The sequence below is a fragment of the Ciona robusta genome, chromosome 11, assembly GCF_009617815.1.
Source record: "Ciona robusta chromosome 11, ASM961781v2".
Lineage (NCBI taxonomy): Eukaryota > Metazoa > Chordata > Ascidiacea > Phlebobranchia > Cionidae > Ciona > Ciona robusta.
In genome coordinates, this window is record NC_143245.1 from 4271501 (window position 1) to 4293312 (window position 21812).

General features: G+C 32.5%; 1 protein-coding gene across 2 annotated transcripts in view; it reads left to right on the forward strand.

Annotated features, from left to right (window-relative positions):
- Nucleotides 1-21812, forward strand: part of LOC149728203 (cytoskeleton-associated protein 5-like) — a 41495-nt gene that overhangs the window by 13886 nt on the left and 5797 nt on the right. For both annotated transcript variants that reach the window (XM_089888426.1, XM_089888425.1), the window contains 29 exons: nt 1690-1833; nt 2717-2778; nt 3451-3604; nt 4142-4293; nt 5462-5588; nt 5892-6044; nt 6198-6323; nt 6548-6687; nt 7024-7198; nt 7657-7770; nt 8098-8229; nt 8641-8847; nt 9521-9706; nt 10370-10489; nt 10796-10945; nt 11771-11974; nt 12637-12772; nt 13352-13545; nt 14059-14234; nt 14822-15004; nt 15754-15853; nt 16276-16379; nt 17182-17293; nt 18323-18510; nt 19190-19259; nt 19768-19851; nt 20117-20260; nt 20622-20840; nt 21304-21451. In XM_089888426.1, the coding sequence (XP_089744552.1) occupies nt 1690-1833; nt 2717-2778; nt 3451-3604; nt 4142-4293; nt 5462-5588; nt 5892-6044; nt 6198-6323; nt 6548-6687; nt 7024-7198; nt 7657-7770; nt 8098-8229; nt 8641-8847; nt 9521-9706; nt 10370-10489; nt 10796-10945; nt 11771-11974; nt 12637-12772; nt 13352-13545; nt 14059-14234; nt 14822-15004; nt 15754-15853; nt 16276-16379; nt 17182-17293; nt 18323-18510; nt 19190-19259; nt 19768-19851; nt 20117-20260; nt 20622-20840; nt 21304-21451 (4204 nt within the window). The remainder of the gene's footprint in view (nt 1-1689; nt 1834-2716; nt 2779-3450; nt 3605-4141; nt 4294-5461; nt 5589-5891; nt 6045-6197; nt 6324-6547; nt 6688-7023; nt 7199-7656; nt 7771-8097; nt 8230-8640; nt 8848-9520; nt 9707-10369; nt 10490-10795; nt 10946-11770; nt 11975-12636; nt 12773-13351; nt 13546-14058; nt 14235-14821; nt 15005-15753; nt 15854-16275; nt 16380-17181; nt 17294-18322; nt 18511-19189; nt 19260-19767; nt 19852-20116; nt 20261-20621; nt 20841-21303; nt 21452-21812) is intronic.

Genomic DNA, 21812 nt, shown 5'->3' on the forward strand with positions numbered 1-21812 from the left:
AATGTTGCACGCGAGAGCGAAAAATATTAAAAATAAAAAAAAGTGAAGCTACTACGAGGAGATAACGAGACTAGTCAGCGTAGCTTTCTCTTTAATTATTTTTCGTTCGTTGTGAATTTGCTCTCTCGCAAGTAACGAATCGCAACGTCAGCGAATTTGCCTGTATCGAATTACAGCCGTTGTCGAATTACACGAGCGCCCAATGTTTTCGTATCACATTTTAAATAAAAGCCAAAAACTCTTAAACTTTTTTATAATGAAATAATATAAATTGCTGCAACCACGGTTTTGCAACCACAGAGTTTTGCAACCTCTAAGCCACCTTTACCGCAGACACGTACGCAGCCAGAAAGTGCTAAGACGCACACACACACGCGTTGCATTCAATATAACATTCCTTCGCTTGGAATTAGAACAATTTTTCATTCAATTGTTACGTCACGTGTCCTATCGCAACGTAACTATTAATTATGACGTTTTATAATATAACAATCGGGAGGAATGTGCCCACTGCCCAAGTTGGGCAGCCCAACCAACCACGAGATCAAAACATCGTGTATCAGCGTCACATTTTTAAACTCTGCGCCGGCGTATGAAATAAAGGAAGACGCATGCGGTAGCATACATTCCACACGTAACAAACGAAGCAATCGTTGTGAATTTATTCTCGTGAAAAATGACGTAATGAAACTCTGGTTCTCGTGTGGCGCCATCAAACGATGTTTTTTGGCTTCTGTCCAAGCTCGACCGGGATGATACTTTGTAATATCATATTACAATTTATGTTGGTTCCAATTTACTGATAGCGTCGCTCCTCGCTCTTATATTTGCACCAATTAAAATTAACATAATCGCGATTTACCTGCATTAAACTAATCATCAGAAACAAAAATTATACACAAACTACAGATCGTATGGAAGCGAATAAAACACGATTGTTTTCCAACAATCTCGTTTGTGATGTAACGATTGTAAAGGTTTATTCTGACGTAAATACCGTTACATTATCCAAGATGAACTTGCGTAGAAACTTGCTAGTTGTGCCACTGGCTGTAACAGTTATAAATAATTGATTAATTAAATATTATTTGTATGAATTTTACATTTTGCAACAGTAGGAATTATGAAAAGCGAGACGCGTCTTTAACCGCAAACCACGTGTTCTGTATTATTTTGATTAGCGGCGCTTTTCGGCTGAATAGGAACGCATTCTCGTACGCCTTTCTCCTTGATGACGTCATAGGTGCTCGGGCTCGGGCTCGTGCCGAGCTTTTCGTTGAAGCTCGGCGCTTGGCGAACCCGAGCTTTTTCAACTTCAGCACATCCCTAGTTTTCATAACACCAGATCCTTACTGTATTTCTTTACACAAGAATTATTCAACTATAAAAGCACCAGATCGGGGTAGATTCGCGTAATTTATTATAATCACATCTTATTCCAGTATGTTATCTAGTGCTTACCATTTAGTTATTGTTGCGATTTTGTATCATATGGATAACACTATAAAAAAAAAACAGTATTGAAAACCATCTTAATCTTACCTACAATAATATTAATTTTATGCTCAAAGTCAAGCATCTAATAAACTGTTACACATATATATATATATGTATAATTATATATATACTAATACTTTGTTGTTTAAATTGCTATACATCAACTTATTACCAATAAATTGGTGTCACCAGATTACAGAATGTGCTGGTAAATTAGATGGTGGAAAACCCTCCACCAGTGCTGGCGCATCCAAACCAGCAGCACCTGTCAAAAAAGAACCAGAAGCACCTACTAGACCAAAATCTGCTGCACCAAAATCCGCAGCAGCAAAGCCAGTAAGTTTGTTTGAAGTATGGTTTAATTCAATTAAGGCAAATGGTTTTCAAACTTTTTCTACCCTAGTACCAAATATTTAAAACAACACACTAAATTCATGATATTTTTTTAATTGTTTTACTTTTAACTTTTTTAATTAGTTTAAAAAAATAAGTTGCTCTAATACTACCTACAAGTCTTCATGTGCCACAAATGGTATGAGTATGGCATACCATAGGTTAAGAACCATTGATACACACAGTCTATTGAATTGTGTTGTACTTTTTTGTATAGTTTGTGTATTTTTGCTCAAATTTAGGTATTTTCCAACAGTTTTATAACTTTTAAAAAATTGATATGTAATATTGTAAGGGAAAGGTATGTTTTTTTATTAAAATTTATTAAAGTATGTTTTTAATTAATGTTATATTATTTTTATATTTGTCTTTATATATATATGTTATATTATTTTTATATTTGTATAATCAATAGATTTCTATATTAATAAGTACCTGGACCGACCATAACTAAATATGAACTTTGTTTGTTGACATAAATATGTGTGCACCAACATCATACCATGCTGTATAATCCTAAGTGTTGTTTAGTCATGTGAGTAATTAGGATTCAAATTTAATTGCAAGTAGCTTAAATACACGTCTGCTTGTACATGCCTACTGCCTTTAGTAATTTAGTTCTTGTGTTTATATATGTTGTAACAATGTAGCAGCTAATAGTAATAACTATATATTCTTTAATGTATGGTGGGCCTTTTTATTCAAGATTTGATATTTTGATGTTAGAAAACTAGGGGTGGAAGATTTTTTATGCAAATGTAATAGATATAGTAAATGATTGAGTAAAGAAATTAACAAGATGTTGTTTTACTTTCTCTTATTTAAGAAAGCTGACGGGACGAAGAAAGTTGTGAAAGGAGGAAAGAAACCTGCATCACAATCTGCTAAGTAAGTTACACATTTATCATATCTTCTGTTTTTGACAATAGGACTGCATTATGTGCAGTGGCATAGCCAGAAAAAATAAAGGGAGGTTTAATCAAAAAATTTTCAAAAATATTATTTTTTACTTAATTCTTTTTTTGGTTTAAAAGGAAGGGGGTTTGCGACACCCTAAACCCCCCTGGCTTCGCCACAGATTATGTGTGTTTAATTAAACGACTCTCGTTTGATTAGGGCTAGAAAAAGAAAAGCGATAAACAAGACGCTTTTATTAGGATTACACTTGTATCGGTTAAACGGTTAACCGGTTAAAACTGAACGGTTAACGGTTAAACAAAAATAGGGAAAATTTACAGCCCTACGTTTGATGTGTTAGAGTGAATTAGCTTGTTACATTTATGATAGATAAATCATAGCGATGGAACATCAGTTGTCAAACACATAAAATGCACAGCAACCTTTACTTAAGGCTGGTATCCTTGCAATGAGGTTTGGAAAAAACGTTAAGTTGTGAGGTTTTTGTGAGGATAACTGTTTGTTCTTTTTTTGTGAGTTAAACTATAGGTTTAAATTAACACTTCATATTCGAGAAATTTATTTCATCAAGTAATGGCCTTCTTTAAATTGCCAGGCCTAATTCATTTTTGTTTATTTTTTGATTTTCAAATATTTCTTCAGGTCGGCAGCGAGCGTGGAGCCGGCAGTGGAGCAGGAGCTTGGTGATGCAGCTGTGGATGATCTTATCGCTTCCGTGATCACAGATGAGGAGAGAGCTCAGATATTGAATAATAATTGGAAGGAGAGACTCGCTGGGCTGCAATCCATGTTCTCGGTAATGGAGAAAAATGTCTCATTATGTAATAGCTTTCAATAATAGATTTCATTTCAAAATATATAATAGTTAAGTTTCCGAAACTATAATATAATAGGTGGTGAAATATAATAGGATTAATGTCAAATTGAGCGGAGATTCGTATTCTATAACCAGGACTGGTAGACGTGACACCCCATGACCAGTGGCTAACATCTGAAGTGGTTAGCGGGGGCAGTCACCTTCTTTCACCAATAAAATATTCTTTTAGATTAAAAAAGAACAGATTACTAAAAAACATTACAGAATTAGTGTTATGAAATGTTTTTTCTACAAAAGTGTTAAGTTCGACTGCTGCTGTCACCCAATAACCTCTTACTCATTGGCGAGGGGGGTTAGGGGGCCGTGACCCCCCTTTTAAACCCCCCAAAAAATTAAAAAACATAATTTAAAAAAATTAAAAACAAATTCTTTTTGAACATTTTTTGATAACCCCCCCAACTTATTTTTTTTCTGGCTGTGCCACTGCTCTTACTTATAATTTTTTTGTCACCATAGAAAATCAAAGGATTAGATCGTAGCTCGCTTCCATGCCAAGCCATTGTAAAGTTGCTCAGCATGAAACCAGGTCTTAAAGATAATAACTTCAACTGTTTGAATGAAAAATTCAACATTCTTGTACATCTGGCTCAAAATGGAAAGTTTAGCAGGTAAGGGTTTTTAAAACAAACATTATGGTTTAAATAAGATAGGTAGAAGGTGTTGGTACCAAACGATCTTAAATACAGGGGCAACATCATAATTAAAACACAAAATTTCCAGGGTTGGCGTGCCCACCCTGCCCTAGGATTGGTGTCTATGTTAGCAAAACAATAATTTCATGATTATCCTTACCACATATAGCTTATTCATAAATTGTTTGTCTTTTAATGCGACATTGTAGTTTAATGTATTATAAAAAACATGTTTGTATTAGTGGCTTTTAGTTCTTAAATATAGTTCGGACTGTATACTTTTTAACACTTTCGGCGCCGCACTAGTTGGAACAATCGGACACTCAGTGCCGCAAGAATTTTGGATTTTATTAAATTTTAAATAAGCTATGAATTACAATTGAAAGTTGCGGATTATACAACATTAAGCAACAGGAATCTAAGAAACAGTGACATATCCATGTTTTCCCGTTTGTATGGACATATAACATCACTAATTTATCCATATCTTCACTATTCGTCCGAGCCGGAAGAATAAGTATTGGACAAAACAAAACTTCACAACATCATAATTGTAATGATCAGACTATAAAACTTTGAAGTTTGAACCATTATCTGTAATTATTCCAGCATTGGCAGCAGTAAAAACATTGTAAACTAGTAATATTGCGTAAAATATACTTGAAATCGTCAGAAACAGCTGATCTTAAAGCAGACGTTCGCATTTAGTCTCAATGCAGCCTAGATCGAGCGCACGTATATATATGTGGTTTACTATTAGTTTAAACGCAACGCGGCACTCGTAACAATGAAAAAATGCTTAAACGTATATATACGTAGATTGGCGCCGAAAGTGTTAATAGTATAATCATTCTTTTCACCTGTTACTTTCTTTTTTTATGCTACACTTATATTAGCGTGTTAATAAATTATAACCCTTTTAATAAATATATTAAGTTATAGTAATTAAATTTTTCAACGTATCTTCCCAACTTAACCAAGTAACCAAAGAAGTAATCTAACCAGTATTCTTCACAAAATGACAAATTTCCTTTACCTTTGCAATTATATAACAGTTTTGCTTTAAAAACAAACAAGAAAACACCATTTATGTTTGCATTGATTGAAATATCATATCCAGTTCTGACCCAGTTAATATTCTTAGAACATCCGCTGGTGTATGCTTGACTGCCACCATTGATAAGGTGGGAGATGTAAAGTGTGGGGTTGGTGCAAAAGCAACTTTAACTGCTGTGAGTGAAGCTGTGGGATTTGGTTGGACTTTAGAAGAGGTTAGTTCACATTATTATACAACAAGTTTTTGAAAACCAATTTTCTTTATTTTTATTAAACTTTAAAAGACCTTTACTGTGAGACAAACAAAACTTACCAAACAATGAGTCATATTTAAGGAGAAATTTGATTGCATAATTTTTTTTTTAGCATCTGGTCTGAGACTCTAAACATATTCCAATAATTATTTTTTTTAAATTCACTAAATAGTAATTAATGTTCAAGTTTTTAATGCCCAAATATTTTTGACAGTATTTTAGCATGTATTCTCAGCCACGCTAACAATTATTTCTCTTTTCCAGGTTTTAGCGCACGCTATGTCACAGAAAAACCCGAAAATTCAAAGTGAATCAATATCATGGGTTGCCAAGTCTATTATTGAGTTTGGAATGACTGGTTTAAACATAAAGATGTTGATAGAAAAATCAAAAGTAGCGTTCACTGCAACAAACCCCGTAAGTGGAAAGTCATTGCATTTTTTTAATATAGAAGAAAAATTTTGACTAAAATATTTTTTTTGTACTAGACTGCTTAAAACAGCAAAAAGCGTAAAATCTTATGAATTTTTTTAAAATACGAAAGAAATTTTTAATTATTAAATTTTTCAGGCCGTGAGAGCTGCTGCTCTGTCACTAGTAGGCAGTCTTGCGATGTTCATCGGGGGGAAATTACATATGTTGTTTGAGAATGAGAAACCAGCGCTCTTGCAACAAATTGATGCTGAAATTGAAAAAGTAAATATGTAATATATGTAATGTAATATAAAATCTGCAATTTAGGATATATTAAATTTAAAAAGAATTGAAACCATTTTTTCAAAAGAGTGTAATAGTGTATTATGTTTTTGACATATTAAAGTTTTCATTTTTTTATTTGTGAAAATTTTTTAGTTTTTGATGCTTGTTTAGGTTTTTTTTTTATTTTAGCAGTTTACGCAACAATTACATTGTTTGTAAAGGTCAAAGGTCAGAGCCCTCCAGCGCCCACTCGTGGTGTAAAGAAGAAGTCCGGTTCAGCGGATGTTGGAGAGCAATCTGATGAAGATGTTGAAGAGACGGGAATAACTATGGATGATCTTGTCACTCGGGTGGATATCAGGTAAGAAAAATGTTATTGGTTTAAATTCGAATTGTCTAATCAAAATATGACCTGATGTAATTTTCATAAGCTTTTCTTGCAACTTTAAAGTAGGATTTTTTTGTATTAAAATTTTCTACAGAAAAAGTAATTTGACAGAAATTAAGATGCAAAAAAAGGTTGGTTTATGCTTTTTTTTAAGACGAAGGCATCAAAACAGATGAAAATTAGCTTTATTTAAAAAGTTTAGTTATCTTTTCCGTACATGTTGTATAAATAATATTTTCCAAACGATTTTTAATTGGCAATCCGCATTTTTAGAAACCAAATGTAACATAATTTATTTTTTTGTTTTAGTGGCAAAATTACAGATGCGCTCATTTCACAAATGGCTGATAAAAATTGGAAAGAAAGAAAAGAAGCGCTTGAGTCTGTCATAGAAATCTTAAACGAAGCGAAATTTGTGACATCAGATATCGGGGACCTTGCTACTGGGTTGAAAGCAAGACTTTCAGATTCCAACAAAATTTTGGTAAGGTTTAAATATGCAGTATAATAGTATAAAATTTATAAAAACGTCTATTTTTAGTTTATTTTTTTTAAATAATTTTTTTTAAATTTTTTTTTGCTCTTTAAAGATTTTATGATAATTGGTTTAAAAGATATTTCCTCAAACAAACTTGGTTTAAACTTCTGCAATGTTTCATAAAATCTATTTAATATATACAGTAGGGTGGGGGAAGATGGGATACCTTTTTAATCTATTTTCTCGTCCCATTTGGTAGTAAACAAATAACATTTAAAGTAAAACCATATCGTCACAAACTCTGTTGACTGTTGTTAATAGTTTAAAACTTGTTCAGGATACTTGAATATCATGTGCTAAAGGTGTCCCTTCTTCTTCCACGCTATGCTATATATACATATATATTATTTTTTTATTTACACCTGTTACATGCAAAAATTACCCAATTTGTTTTCAATATACAGTTGACTACTACGCTGAATATACTGACCCAACTTGCAACAGCATTGGGACCACACTCTGCTAAACATCTGCAAATACTCAGTGCAAACATAATCAATACACTAGCTGATAGCAAGGTTGGTAAATTGTAGACAATTATTCATTTTTTCAACGCTATATCCTTGATTAGATGGAGTTGGCTTGTCTTTGTCCTCTTATTCAAACTTAAATGTATAACCTTATCATAGCATCACCTTTTTGTTTTTGTATTTTACCGTTTCATATAGAGTGAATATTTAAGAAAGCATTGTGTTTTTGGTAGCCAAACATTCAAAAATATATTTTTAGTAGCCAAAAAAATACATTTTTTTGGTAGCTGAACATTCAAAAATATTTTTTTGGGTTAGCCAAATGTTCAGTTTTTTTCATAACTTTAACTTGTACTAATTCCAAAAACCCTACAGCCCCAAGTAAGACAAGCAGCGTTGAAATGCATGAACACGTGGCTTGAGAACACCAAGTTATCGATGTGGTTGGAAGGTGACATGATCAGTTCAGCTTTATCTGTTGCTAAACATACCTTCCTAAGAATTGAGGTAATGTAGCAACTTTTTATATCTCAACTTGTTTTTTAAAATTAGACTGACCGATATCAATTGTTTTCATTGACCGTTATTTTTATATACCAAACTGATATTTTACTAATTTTTGACACTATACCAAAACACATGAAAAAAATACAATTTTTTTAACTTTAAAAATTTTTTTAAACCTTTTTTTTTTAAATTCTGTTAATTAAATGATTCTAATTTAATCAATTTTTTGGAGGTTCAATATTCCTTTTACTGCAAGTTACAACCCCTTTAAAAAACTTTTTTTTAAATATTTGACCGCTGTGCAGTTTAGTTTTTTAAATTCAATTTATAGCTGAATTTTTAATATAACCATGAACTTATTATAAAGAAATAGATTTTTTGCCCAAATTAAAAAAATCCCAATTTTTTCAGTTGTTGACGTGGCTTGCTGAAAAGTTGCTCTCCGTCGCTAAACTGCCCTCTAGTGCCAAGGAAGGGTTGGAGATGTGCGTCCCCGTCATCTACTCATGTTGTGAGGATCGGAGTGGAGAGGTGAGAGCCAAGGCTCAAGGATTCCTCCCTGCTATCATGAGACATATATCATATGATAAAATGATCAAAGGAACCGGAAAACTCACGGTGAGTTCATGAAAAATATTAAAAAGATCAAATTTTTTGGAAAAAAATCAATCAATCTATTTGTAATAGTCTGAATTGAAATCTATTTTTTGTTTTACCTATTGCTTTACATTAGGAATTGTTTTTTCTTATATTAGCAAAATGAAGTATGGCCTAATTTGCAAAACTTCACGAAAAAATACTAAACAAACTGTGGCAGGGCTACTCAACTGGTAGACCATAGTCTGACCTAATTTTAGTACTTAGGCAAATGAATGTTCATCTTTAGTTTTGCTATTTGTGCTTATTTGATTAATTAATGAGTGTGTAAGTCGAAGCTCAAACCAGCCTTCTAACTGTTTTTTTTCTGTTAAAAGGTCGCTTATCAATCGGGGTGGCAGCATTTTGCGCCATCTTTTGTTGATAAACTAATGTTTACACATGTTTAATACAAACCAACAAGGTGATGCAGCGTTTCAAAAGCGTGGTTTCTAGGTTTTCTCGGGCTGTAACTTATTTCAACGAATCTAAGCAACTTTTGTAACTGGAAATTTGCTGAAAATAGTTTTGTAGCCCTGCCCTATCGCCGCTAGAGGTTAGGCTATTAAATGTTTGCGCGTGAGAAGTTACTGGCCTTAAATTAATTTAGTGTCATATTTTTGCAACGTTGGTGAAATATATTCATACACCACAGGCGACATCGAAACCAACAATAATAACATTGCTTGAGAAAGCACGAGAACAAATTCCTGCTCCAACCAAAGTTTCAAAACCTGCTCCCTCTGTATCGCCACCTAGTGCCTCGGAGGTGAAAATGGAAGTAAAGTCTGAAGAACCCGCGACAAAAGCTCCTGCAGCAAAGGAAAAGAAGGGATTAGTGGTAAAAGTTGAAAAGTTTTCCTGGTTTATTTTACATTTTAAAAAAATTGTTTTTGTTTTTATTTATTTTTGTTTGTATTTTTATTTCTTAAAACTTATCTGAAAAGTAAACAATTCATAAAATATAATTTCTTTATGTTTGGTTATAGTAGTTTTATTATACCATTTCTTTTTCAGCTTTTTATCCATGAAAAGTGTTTTCAATTTTCACAAAACATAACACAACACCAGATATTATTTACTCTTAGGTTTACATATTGGTTTATTGTAGTGATGCACCAAAGGTGTGGTTTGGCGAATTTATTTGGTCGAACCAAAGATTTTTGGAGAAGTTTTGGTTTTGACTGAATCGTGTGTGCTGGTTTAAAAAAACTAAATTTTTTTACAGACAGTATAATTAGCAAAAAATTGCGCAATTTGTGAAATATTAATTAAAGAATATTTGCAACGAATACAAATTCAATATATTGTTAGACTGATCTTTTGCCGAACAGACAAAGTAATGTAAAAAAAATTAAAGTTTTTACACAAAAAGACCGAAGCACAAAAAGAACCAAAAAATATTTAACATTATTATGCTTGTAGCCACGTAATGGTTGTTGTATATAATAGTTTTAGAATATAATAGAATAGAATATAATAGTTTTGTTTGATGTTTCACCAGAAAAAATCCAAACCTGCACCTGTGTCAAAAAAAGCGCAACCTGAAGAAGACACGACTCCTTTATTCATCTCGCTTCCCAACGGGAAGGAGCAACGAATGAAAGATGAAATTAAGTTAAAGGTTTGGAATATTTGAAAGTCAAATTACTGCTAAGAGTACCATACTAGTTATTTACAAATATATATATATATATATAAAAAAGTTTTCAAGTGACATATTCTTTATCATAATATTCAAAAAGTTACAACAAGGTTCCACTAAAGGTAAAATTAATAAACTTTAAAATAAACAATGTATTTGTAGTTTATAGACCATTAAACTTTAAAAGTAACAACAAAATAAAAATTAAAAAAGTTACAACAACATTTCCACAAAAAAAAATTAAATTATTTAAACTATAAAATAAACAATGTTTTGTATTTGTAGACCATTAAATGGAACTTTACCGCTCCACGTGAAGAACTTATCGTTCAGCTACAAACACAACTATCTACTTGTGTCAGCCCTGCCCTTATTACTGAGATGTTTCATCTGGACTTTCAACATCATTTAAAAGCCATTGTGATGCTGAACCAGGTCAGTTTAAACTGGTTTTAACTAGATTAATTGGTATTTTAAAAGTTATGTAAAACACAACCAAGAGAGGATATTATATTTTAAAAACCATGGTGCCCTTAAGTGCCCCGACGTAACTTGCTGTAAGACCTTGTTCTTATAGAATTTTGAAAATATTGGTTTGTTTTTATTTTTATCAAATATTTTTGCTGTTATTAAGCAACAACAACGGGTGTTTTTGCATAATAGTCAAATTAAAACTGAAATAACAGGCCATCTGACTTACTGCACTCTATACCATTTGTGTAACATCAGATTAGAGGTCCCTGAAGTGACATATGTAGAAGCAATTCAATTTAAATCCTAAATAACTTTTACTCTGCAACTAGGTCTATGCAGAAGCGAAATTCTATTCAATATACTGCTAGTCTACTATATTGTATAATGTGTATGTATGAGTCATTTCAATAAAAAAAGTTTCCAATGTTTGATGGGGTGTTGGGGTAATGGGCCAAATCAGGCCTAAATCCCAGGTCCTTGACAAGGACCTCACCCATAAAGAATAATAATAAATAAAAATTCCAATGTTTGATGACCATCAGTTTTCATGCGAACCACATGTGTCAGTCTAAATTTGTTATGAATTCAATAAAACGTTCTTTATTGGTGGCTGTACACAGTATCCGGCGTGCGAATTCGCACGCGAAGTCGTATGCAAACCCGTGTCCAATTCCGCATGCGGCAGCGAAATCCGGACAAAACAGACAAAACGGACGAATTCCTGATACTGTGTACAGCCACTTTAAGAACTCCAAAATTTGTCATTGAATATTAATACTCACTTAGGCATTGGACAAGAACTTTGAAAACACCATGCAATGTCTTGACCTCCTACTACGATGGCTCACGCTCAGATTTTATGACAAAAACACAACAGTTCACATCAAAACATTGGAATATATCAAGTCATTGTTTGATAAACTGATTGAGGGAAATTATCGAATGCCAGAGTATGAGGTGTCGGCATTTTTACCACATCTTATTATAAAGGTGAGTTAAGTGATTTTTTATATAAGTTTTAAAGTTTTTTTTTCATGTAGAGACGTACAGTCAATTCACTTTTTGCTTGTTTTTATTATACATATAAAATTATGTCCAGCGTTGTTGCACAGTTAATAAGCGTGTCTGCCTGCAACCCAGGGGTAATGGGTTCAAAGCGCATCGCTGCTACCATTGTGGGCGTATGTGTCCTTGAGCAAGACACTTAACAGCAATTGCTCCAACCCAGTGGTCACTATTGGGTTGTCCAAATTATCAGCCAGACAGCCATACATAAAAAATTCAACAAAAATGTTCACCCAGAAAGTAATATACATGGTAACTCGTAAGCTGGCACGAGGTGTTTTAACACCCGTGTTATAACGACTGTCGTTTTTGGGGTAAGTGAGGATAAAGGATATATATCTTAAATATTATACAACTTGCTGGACTAGTTTTTTTGTGTAACGTGTTTCGTTGCACCAAATCTTGTTTTATAATGTTTTATAAACTGTTTTATAACTTGATAAAAAAATTTTAAGCTTTAACAGTTTATGTTTTCGTCTTTGTAAAAAGCTCATCGATGTATTCCGCAACTTCTCAGAAACCTGTTACAATTTTCACGATTTATATTAACAACTGTCCGTGTATCATGAAAACAATATTTGTTTCAGATTGGTGAGAGTAAAGACAACATACGCAAAGCAGTGCACGGCATCATCAAACAGTTGTCACTTATCTACCCTGCAAGTAAACTCTTCACGCATATCATGGATGGAACTAAATCGAAGAATTCACGACAACGTTCAGGTGCGGATTTTTTGCTAACTGTGGTAATAAATAATATTATGTGAAGCAGAAAACATTTATTACAAGACTTTGGTCTTCATTAGTTTATTCTTATATTTGTTTCTATGCATTGTCTATCTGTGTATTAACCTTATGCCCGCTTTCGAGTTACCAAATGTTTAACCTCTTAGGTAGTTCTTATTTTATATTATTGTTAATTTCAACAACCCATTATTGACCTTGGAATGAAAGAAAAAACTATTTATTATCTAGCCTAAGAACACACATACCCACAATTATAGCATTTAGCTCCGAACCTGTTATCCTCTGGGTACAAGTCAAATGCTCTAACCACTATGCTAACTTTCCTACCCATGCTGATACCAAATACAACCCTTTAACTGCAACAGTAGGCCTAAGTCAGCACTCAGCAGAACTAAACAATAAACTGGTTTTGGTTTTGTTTAAAATAGTTAAATCAAACAATGTTCACATACTAACTAATTCTCGACCACAAGTCTTTCCATTTCCCATTCATAATTTATTCCTCAGTAGTTTGCTGTATACTATATACTAATCAATCATATAATATATCAATAGAATGTTTGGATGAGATAGCTTTGTTCATTGAAACTCATGGAGTGAATGTTTGTCAACCATCACTTCCCAAAGCATTGAAAGAAGTTGCTACTAATATTGGTGACCGGGACAAGTCAGTTCGGTCATCTGCGTTGAATGCGATTGTCGCCGCATACAATGTTTGTGGGGATGTTGTATTTAAACATGTGGGCAGGGTGGGTATATTTGGTTTATACTTAATATTGAACTAGATATGACTTATAAACTTTCATGATTTTTTTAAAGGCTAGTTAATAATGAATGCAACATATTTACTTTCCACTTTAAACTATTGTGCTTTTTTTAAATAAACGTTATATACAATAAATTTTTAATATAAAACCTCTTTTTATTTAAAGTTTGTGTTCCAAACATGGACTCACTGTAAAAATGCACACTAAAATTAAAATTTTCTATTTTTTATAAAATTATCAATAACCCTGAAAATTCTTTGAGCAGCTTGTCTGTTATAAAAATGAAGTGTATTTCCGATGTTTTTGTCTGTTAACTGGCAAGACTTAAGAGGAATTGTCGTAAATACACTTCGTTATGAACTAGATTAGCTGCTAAAAGGTTATTTACATTATGCCTGGTAGCAGAAGTATCAGAACCCTGAAAATTGCTGATGATCTAAATTTTGTTGATCAATAGAAGTTGCCTACGTCATCATGACTTGTAATTTATTTCAGTTAAACGAGAAAGACATGAGTATGTTGGAAGAAAGGGTGAAAAGATCTGGAAAATATGGGGAAACCCCCGCTGCCCCACCACCGGAGGCCCCCGCTAGGAAAACAACAAAAGAAGGAAGGTCTGCGTCAACAAACAACGAACGACAACAACAACAACAACAACAAGCAGCACCACCGTAAGTTATTGATGCATCAGGTGTACGTGTAAAGGTGTTGCAACCTTAACCTGTACACCTACCCCTGGTATGCAGCTGTTATAGGGTTGTAACACATTTTACCCATGATACTAAAACATCATCTACGACTCTATCTACCAACCTTGATATTTACACTTGCCTGTGAAATTTCTATATATTTACTTTTTTTAACCAAAGAGTTATGTTTCTGTTTTTTCCAAATCCAGGTTTTTGAATTTCATTTTGTTAATGTAATAGGATCTTTTTTCGTTTCTTATTTTTTAGTTTTGTTAAACGGAATCCAATATTTAAAAATAGTTGTGAGCCTAATAGTATTACGCTGGTAAAATCTCTTTATCAGAGCAGCTTTATTGGACTCATGATGCCTGACAGCAGCATAAAAGTATATAAGGTTATTTTATCTTAACCTGCTCCTAAACTATTTGTTTAATGTTAATCATCTGCTCCACAAAAACATTCTCCTCTCATTCTATGTTAGTGTGGTCCCGCGGCGTGGCATGGTATAGGTCCTCGATTTAAGATTACCCCAATTACCCCATTCTCATCAACTTACCCAACATCCTCAGCTCCCATTCGATTCAAGAGTCGATGCACGATCTTCACTCCTCCGGAAACACGATGCAGACGGATCCCATGAAGATACCGTCAGTTGCCCGTCTCCTCTCACAGATCAAACCAGTTGATTTCAATGTTGTGTTGGAACCTTTGCCGGAGTTTGTGAATTTAAAAAGCAGAATTCCTGGCCTCAGGTTTGTATGAATGAATATAACTTATTTGTTCGGCGCCACGTTGGTTAGCACACCTGCCTCTAACCCAGAGGTAATGGGTTTAAGGCTTCTCACTGCTACCATTGTGGGCGTATGTGTCCTTGGGCAGACACTTAACAGCAATTACTTCAATCCAGTGGTCACTTATAGGTTGTCCAAATTATCAGCCACAAAAAAGTTCCCCAGAAAATAATCACCCACAAAGTAACATACATGGTAACTTGTAAGCTTACGCGGGGTGTATGAAACAAACCACTTGTGTTATTACGACTGTCATTCGTTGGGAACCTCGAAACGTATAACATGGGTGTTCTGTTTCAAACACTTAAGGCTTACTGACTACTTTGAAACTTTGTAAGCGAATGTATTTATTTTGTATTGCATTTTTTTGTTGCCTGAATGGTTAGCATTTTGGACAACTGTTTTTGTGGCCACTGGTTTGAAGCAATGATCATCACTTGCCTAATGATACACATACAATGGTGGAGGTATTGAATATTTAACGTGGTTTTATTTGGTTGAGAGAGTGCTCCAACTGTGGTACTAATGTTCCAGCAGTCCATAAATACACCGGAAACTAGCACAAGAATAAATCACCATTTAATTTCTATATAACGTCTACATTAACAGATTAAACACCACTAAAAATCTCTATTTACAAATGTGTTATCCTGATTTCTAAATTTTTATCAGTTCATGTTTACTAAAACTGAGATTAATTTGTTTTAAAGCAATATTGCGGGTTCTTCGCAAGCCAGCTCGACAGTGGACGCGGTTATTTCTCAAGTAGCAAGCCCTAATATTGACACTGCTATTAATGCAATGCACGAGGTAGGTGGGAAACTAGGCGTAATATAATGTGGCAATTTTTAGGCATATTATAAAGTTGCCATATTTATTTATTTACATTCGTGGCTTTTAGTAGATTTTTAAATTGGTTTTTAAAAACTGAGTGTATTTAGCAAATAGTTATTGCACAAAGCAGTTACTTGTGCTAAAATGAAACTATTGTATTATGGATTGTTATCTCCATATGAGCATATCATATGCATCAATGTGAAACTCAAATGATATTCACATTAACTTTCCTATAATTTTAAAATTAATACAGCCTACTAAAAAAAACAGTTTTGGGTGAAAAAATACCATGTAAGTACATTTAGATAAACTTTTATAAAGATAGTTTTATCCTGCAATGTTTAATTTGTGATTTAAAATAATAGATCCACTTATAAAACTTTTTCTAATTTCAGTTATACCAGTTGCTCAAACACAAGGATAAGTTCCCGTTATTGGCGGGAAAAATTGACCAAGTTCTCATGTCTGCCACCACACAACTTCGTATGATGATTGACAGGTGGGGCGTGATTAAGTTCAATCTAGTTTGTTTAGGGCTAGGCAAATGTGGAATACTGTTATTATATTTATGGTGTAGTTTTATGTAGTTTATGTAAACTAGTTACTGGTTTATATTTGATGGAATGAATGAATAAGTGAGTTTTTCATCCTAATAAAATAGGTAATTGTGTACTAATTTAAATTTAAAGCTGAGAGTTTAGATCGTAAGAGACCACTGGGTTGGATCAATTTAGACTTACAATGTTATGATCGTTAAAATATCACAAATGAAAAGTATTTAAATGCACTGGCTGTTTTACAATCGTGCCACGTCTAGCACTTAGTGCGGATTTAAAATACTTTCTAGACCAGAATTTTTTCTTTATATTTACATATATTGTGCTACGGTTTTGTTACAAAACTGCATACGCATAAAAAATACTTTAAATTAGATCTACTAATTAAAAATAAATTAAAAACGCTGCTTAAAATATTCAATTTTTGCCAAATAAAGTGTCGCAATATAAATGTAATGTTTTGGTATATATAAACTCCATTTCTATCTCTTCAATTTTGGTATCGAAGATTTATAAAATTTTAAGCAAAAAGACAGGATATAGCGACAAAACAACGGTTGTTAAAACACGCTTACAGTTAAAAACATACTTACATTTAATTGAAAGAAAATAAGTCTGTTCGCTACACCTATTAAACAAACGGGCCATTTATGTTTAATTATCATCAAGTTAAACTTCTGATAAAAAAAGTGTGTGTAAAGATGTCTTGTGAATTTACTGAAACAAGCAATGTATTTCCCACAGATACCTCCCAATTATAACTTCTAATGAACAATTAGTTGGTGAAGAACATTCAAACTTAACTGAACAAAGTTTTTTATCTCTTTGTAAAAGTCACATCTCTCTAATTACTGAGGTAAGCAAATGTTAGTACATATGTGGAAACCGATACATATGTGAAAACATTAAAGCCTTTCATATGTGAAAACTCTCTAATTACTGAGAAAAAAAATATGTGGAAAAAAATATGTGAGAGAAAAAAAATATGTGGAAAAAAAATATGTGGAAAAAAAAATATGTGGAAAATATGTGAAAAAAAAAATATAAAAAAATATGTGGAAACTCTCTAATTACTGAGGTAAGTAAATGTTTGTACGCCGATACATATGTGGAAACATTAAAGCCTTTCAGCGTTTTATTTGTGCTATTTAAAGCAATGTTTTTTAAGCAGTGAAGCAGCGTTTTTTTTCTGGTAATCCATAATTTTATAACGAAGCTTCAGCGGTTCCATTTACTAACTATATTTCACACAACTTGTAGTAAGCATACAGTTTAATCATTTGAATTTCAATTTAACAAAAACAGGTTAAAGTTTATCAGCCATTTATATTTTGGGAGTGACCCTGAGATTTAATAAGCATTGCTTTAATGTTTTAACCATTTGCTGTCTTGAAACTATATTAGAAAATAAGCAAATAAAAACAAATAGTTGGAGCAGTTTTCTTCATTGTGCAATAAAAATATCGTTCCAATTTTCCCCTGTTTTCAACTGTCTTAAGCAGTATTGGTAAAAACTTTTAAAATCTGATAGTTTTGGCAAAATTAACTTTCAATGTGTCATTAAATATTCGCATGGACATTATAGACATTTGATAATACACATCTACTGCTAAAAAGTGTCTGAACAATTATAGTAAAAAATATTTATTTAAATTCATTTTGACCCAATTTCACAATGTTGTTTTGGAAACTCTGGCTTAAAAATTTAGTATATTTTTCCTGGTTAGATATGAACACATTAAATAAATTTTAATTTAATTGCGTTGTTTCAGTGGTTTAATAATTTTGGTCATTCGCCCTCTTGGTTTACCGCTTACATTAAACCATGATGCAACCGCTACAAGACGAACTATTAATTTAAAAGTATCTGTTTATATTTTCCCAGATATTCGAGCAGGACACGCTTGCCTCGCAAGCATCCACGTACATCCTCTTCGATCTCTTCCGTTTCATCCTTCAGCTCCTCCTCAGTGATCAGCTCCCAAACTTAACATCCGCGGATCGTCTCCTACAAGTCCTCAACATCCTCGTGTTACGGATGATCGACCACAGCGATCCAACCTCCATAATATGGTGAGTTCGGGAAAAAAAAACCAAAAAGTTTTTTTGAAAACTAAATAAATATTAAAAAAAAAACTGCAAAACGCGATTTAGTCTCAAAATGTACAGTCCGGAGTATTTTAACTAAATTATGAAATGTTATATAGGTACATTCTTCTATTTAAACTGTGATTAATTTTTAGTTTAATTATTAATTTTCGTTATGAATAAAGTTTAAAAGGTTGTTTCTAATTTTTAATTAAATGTATAATAATAAAAAGTAGTTTAATAACAAATAATAAAAAATGAAAAGTTTTAACACCTTTCTAGTTTAAACAGTTATAACGTATAAAAGCAGTATTATAGAAAATATTTACAAATTTTAAAGTCCATATATTAGTTTTCTTTATTACTTTTTTGTTTTACACAAAAGACAGTTGGTGGGAGTTAAAAAATGAATTATTTTTATGTAATATTTATATATTACAGGAAGATTGTGTATGGTTTTATAACTATTTAAAGTTTACCAAGGGGAAAAGGTTATATAGGGTTTTTAAAATGCAGCAATGACTCAAAAGAAGTTTTCACTTTGATTTTGTATAAACCAACGTATACATATACTGTATGATCATAGAATATTAAAAACTGGTTTTAATTAATGATATTAAATAAAAAAAACCCTTACACTCAATTAAAATATTTGTCACAACAGTGCTGTGGTGCATGTGCTTACTGACAGTATGGAGACAGCAACCCCGAAGTATATTGAACTTGTGGTGAAGGTACGTGGAAGTTTGTTACCATAAATATTCTGTGTAAAAAAAAACTGGCTAATACTAGCTTTATTTCAATATGAAGTTAAATAATGTGCAAAAGATATCTATACCATGCTATCAGTGGCGCAGCCAGGGGGGTGTTTCGGGGGTCGTGCACCCCCCCCGCCCTTTAAACCAAAAAAAAATATTATTTTAAAAAAACATAAAAAAAAAATTTTGGATTTTTTTTTGATTAAAAAAAAAGTTACATGTCAGTATAGGGAAGGCAGCGAGCAGTTAAACATGCATTCCTATGAAACAAATTTGTTTGTATTGTTAACTCTTTAATGCAGTGCTATTTCTAGGGAAGGCCTGCCACCCTAGCTTTGACGTCTATGTATGATGTAACTCGTAAGCAAACACAAGTTGTATGAAATAGAACATCCTTGTTATAATTAATTTGCCTTATCGTGTTATAGTAACATTCATTCATTTGCGTCAATTAAAGTATTGTTCAAAATATATTTCCACACAGTGCTTATGGAAACTTGGAAGGCTTATCTCAAAGTTTTTAAATCCAGAGAAACAGAAAGAAGCTTTTCAACATAAACCTTTAAAGGTTTAGAAATTTATTTTTATTCCAATGAAAAAAATGTACTTGTATTTTTTAATATAAGTTGTAACACTAAAATATAGATTGTGATGCAGTAAAAGCATGTTATTATTACTTATAAACATATTGAAATGTATTCGGTATTCTTTTAAAATATTTGTTTAATACTGATCAACCAGAAACTGCATTGTTTCATAGAAACATAAAAATTAAATGTTTTCGAGTTATTTATTAAATGATTTTAAAATCGCAGCTTTATTACTCTCACTAGGTGGCAGCAGTGGTTGCAGAGTTGGACAAATATTGGTCAACTTATCCCAAGGATCATCCTATTTATGAAAAAAATGAAAATAAAACTTCGATTCGGTCGGTTAAGACATTGCTGGTGATTCTGTGTAGAGAGCTGGGTGTGAAGGTGAATGGGAAATTGTTTGTTGTTTTTTAAAGAATAATTTTTCCTTCTTATTGGAGTCTTGGTTCACTTGGAACCTGTATAACTGTTTCTATACACCTATTTTTAAAAACTCTAAAATCTGAACACTATTCTATCATAAGTTCATATTTTTCGAATTTTCCTATTTGGTGAGATATGTGATATTCATTTTCCCACTTTTACTTGATATTCAAATCCCCAGTACAAATGTGTTTAAGTTATTTAAAAAAAAAAGAAAAACTTTTTAAAAAAAGTATATATATTAAAAAAAAACATTGAAAAATACGATCAATTCTATGTAAAGCGAAAAAAAAAAGATTTTCAAAAAATCTTCTTTTTACAGATAATGGATGAACTTTACATGATCCCTAATCCCGAATCCTCTGAGGTTGTTCAAATCATCCGAAAAGCATCCGGAGCAGGAAACATGAAGATCCCCAACCGACCAAATTCCTCTTCATCTTCGGAGCAGAAGGAGAACATCCGGGAGCAGGGACTTTCCCCTGATGCGCAACTCTCGATTATCTTTAAAAAAGTCAGCGATCGAAAACAAACCAAACAGGTTGATTTTATCTTCTTTATTATAATTCTAAAACAGATCTTTTTTCTAAGATGATAAAAACTACGAATGTGACAGGCCTCAACTCAAAAGCTTGTGTACGAATTTGTTCTTTTTTGGCACTTGGCACTAGGCTGAAAATTAGGTTGAGTCTTATTTCTATTATTGCAAGCAAGAGCGAAAAATAATAAACATGAAAAAAGTGAAGCAACTAAAAGATAGCGAGACTAGTCAGCATAGTTTTCTCTGTAATTTGTTCGCTGTGAATTTTCTCTCTGGAAAGTCACGAATCATAACCTCAGCAAATGTGCCCATCTCGAGTTTAACTTCAGCTTTTTACAACTTCAGCACATCCCTAACGAAATCTCAGTACCCTAATGTATTGCTAGAAATACTGTTTTAGAATTGAAATCCACTGAAGTAGTAATTTTCCAATGCTAACCTTTCCTCCCTCCAATTCTAACAGGGTTTGCAGGAATTGTACGATTTCAAAGTCACCAACCCACATTATGATCTCGAATCACGAATAAATTCGCTCGACATTGATATTTTCCAACAATATATTCGACGAAACCTCAAACGAATAGAAAGTGAAAAACAAACCAAAAGTGGAGGTGGGTAAAGTTTTCATATGTATGATGCTTATGTTTTCATATGTAGCCCATATGAGGAGCTATTTAAGTTTGTACATTTTAAATGTTGTAGTTTTTTGTAAAATATTCGATTAGTTATCTTGTTTTGTATTTTTTTATTAATTTTTTGTTTAGTTTATCGCTTACCATGCGATTTAGACCAGAGTTGGCCTATTGCTCATATATTTTTTTTATTTCTTTTGTATGTTAAAAATGGTACAGCATTTTTATTTGTTGTTTTTTAGTTTGTTTAATTGTAATTTGTACAATTTTTTTGCTGGTTGTAAAACTGATGTGTAATACACCCTGTTATATTTAAAGGAGTTTTTATAAAAAAAAAGTA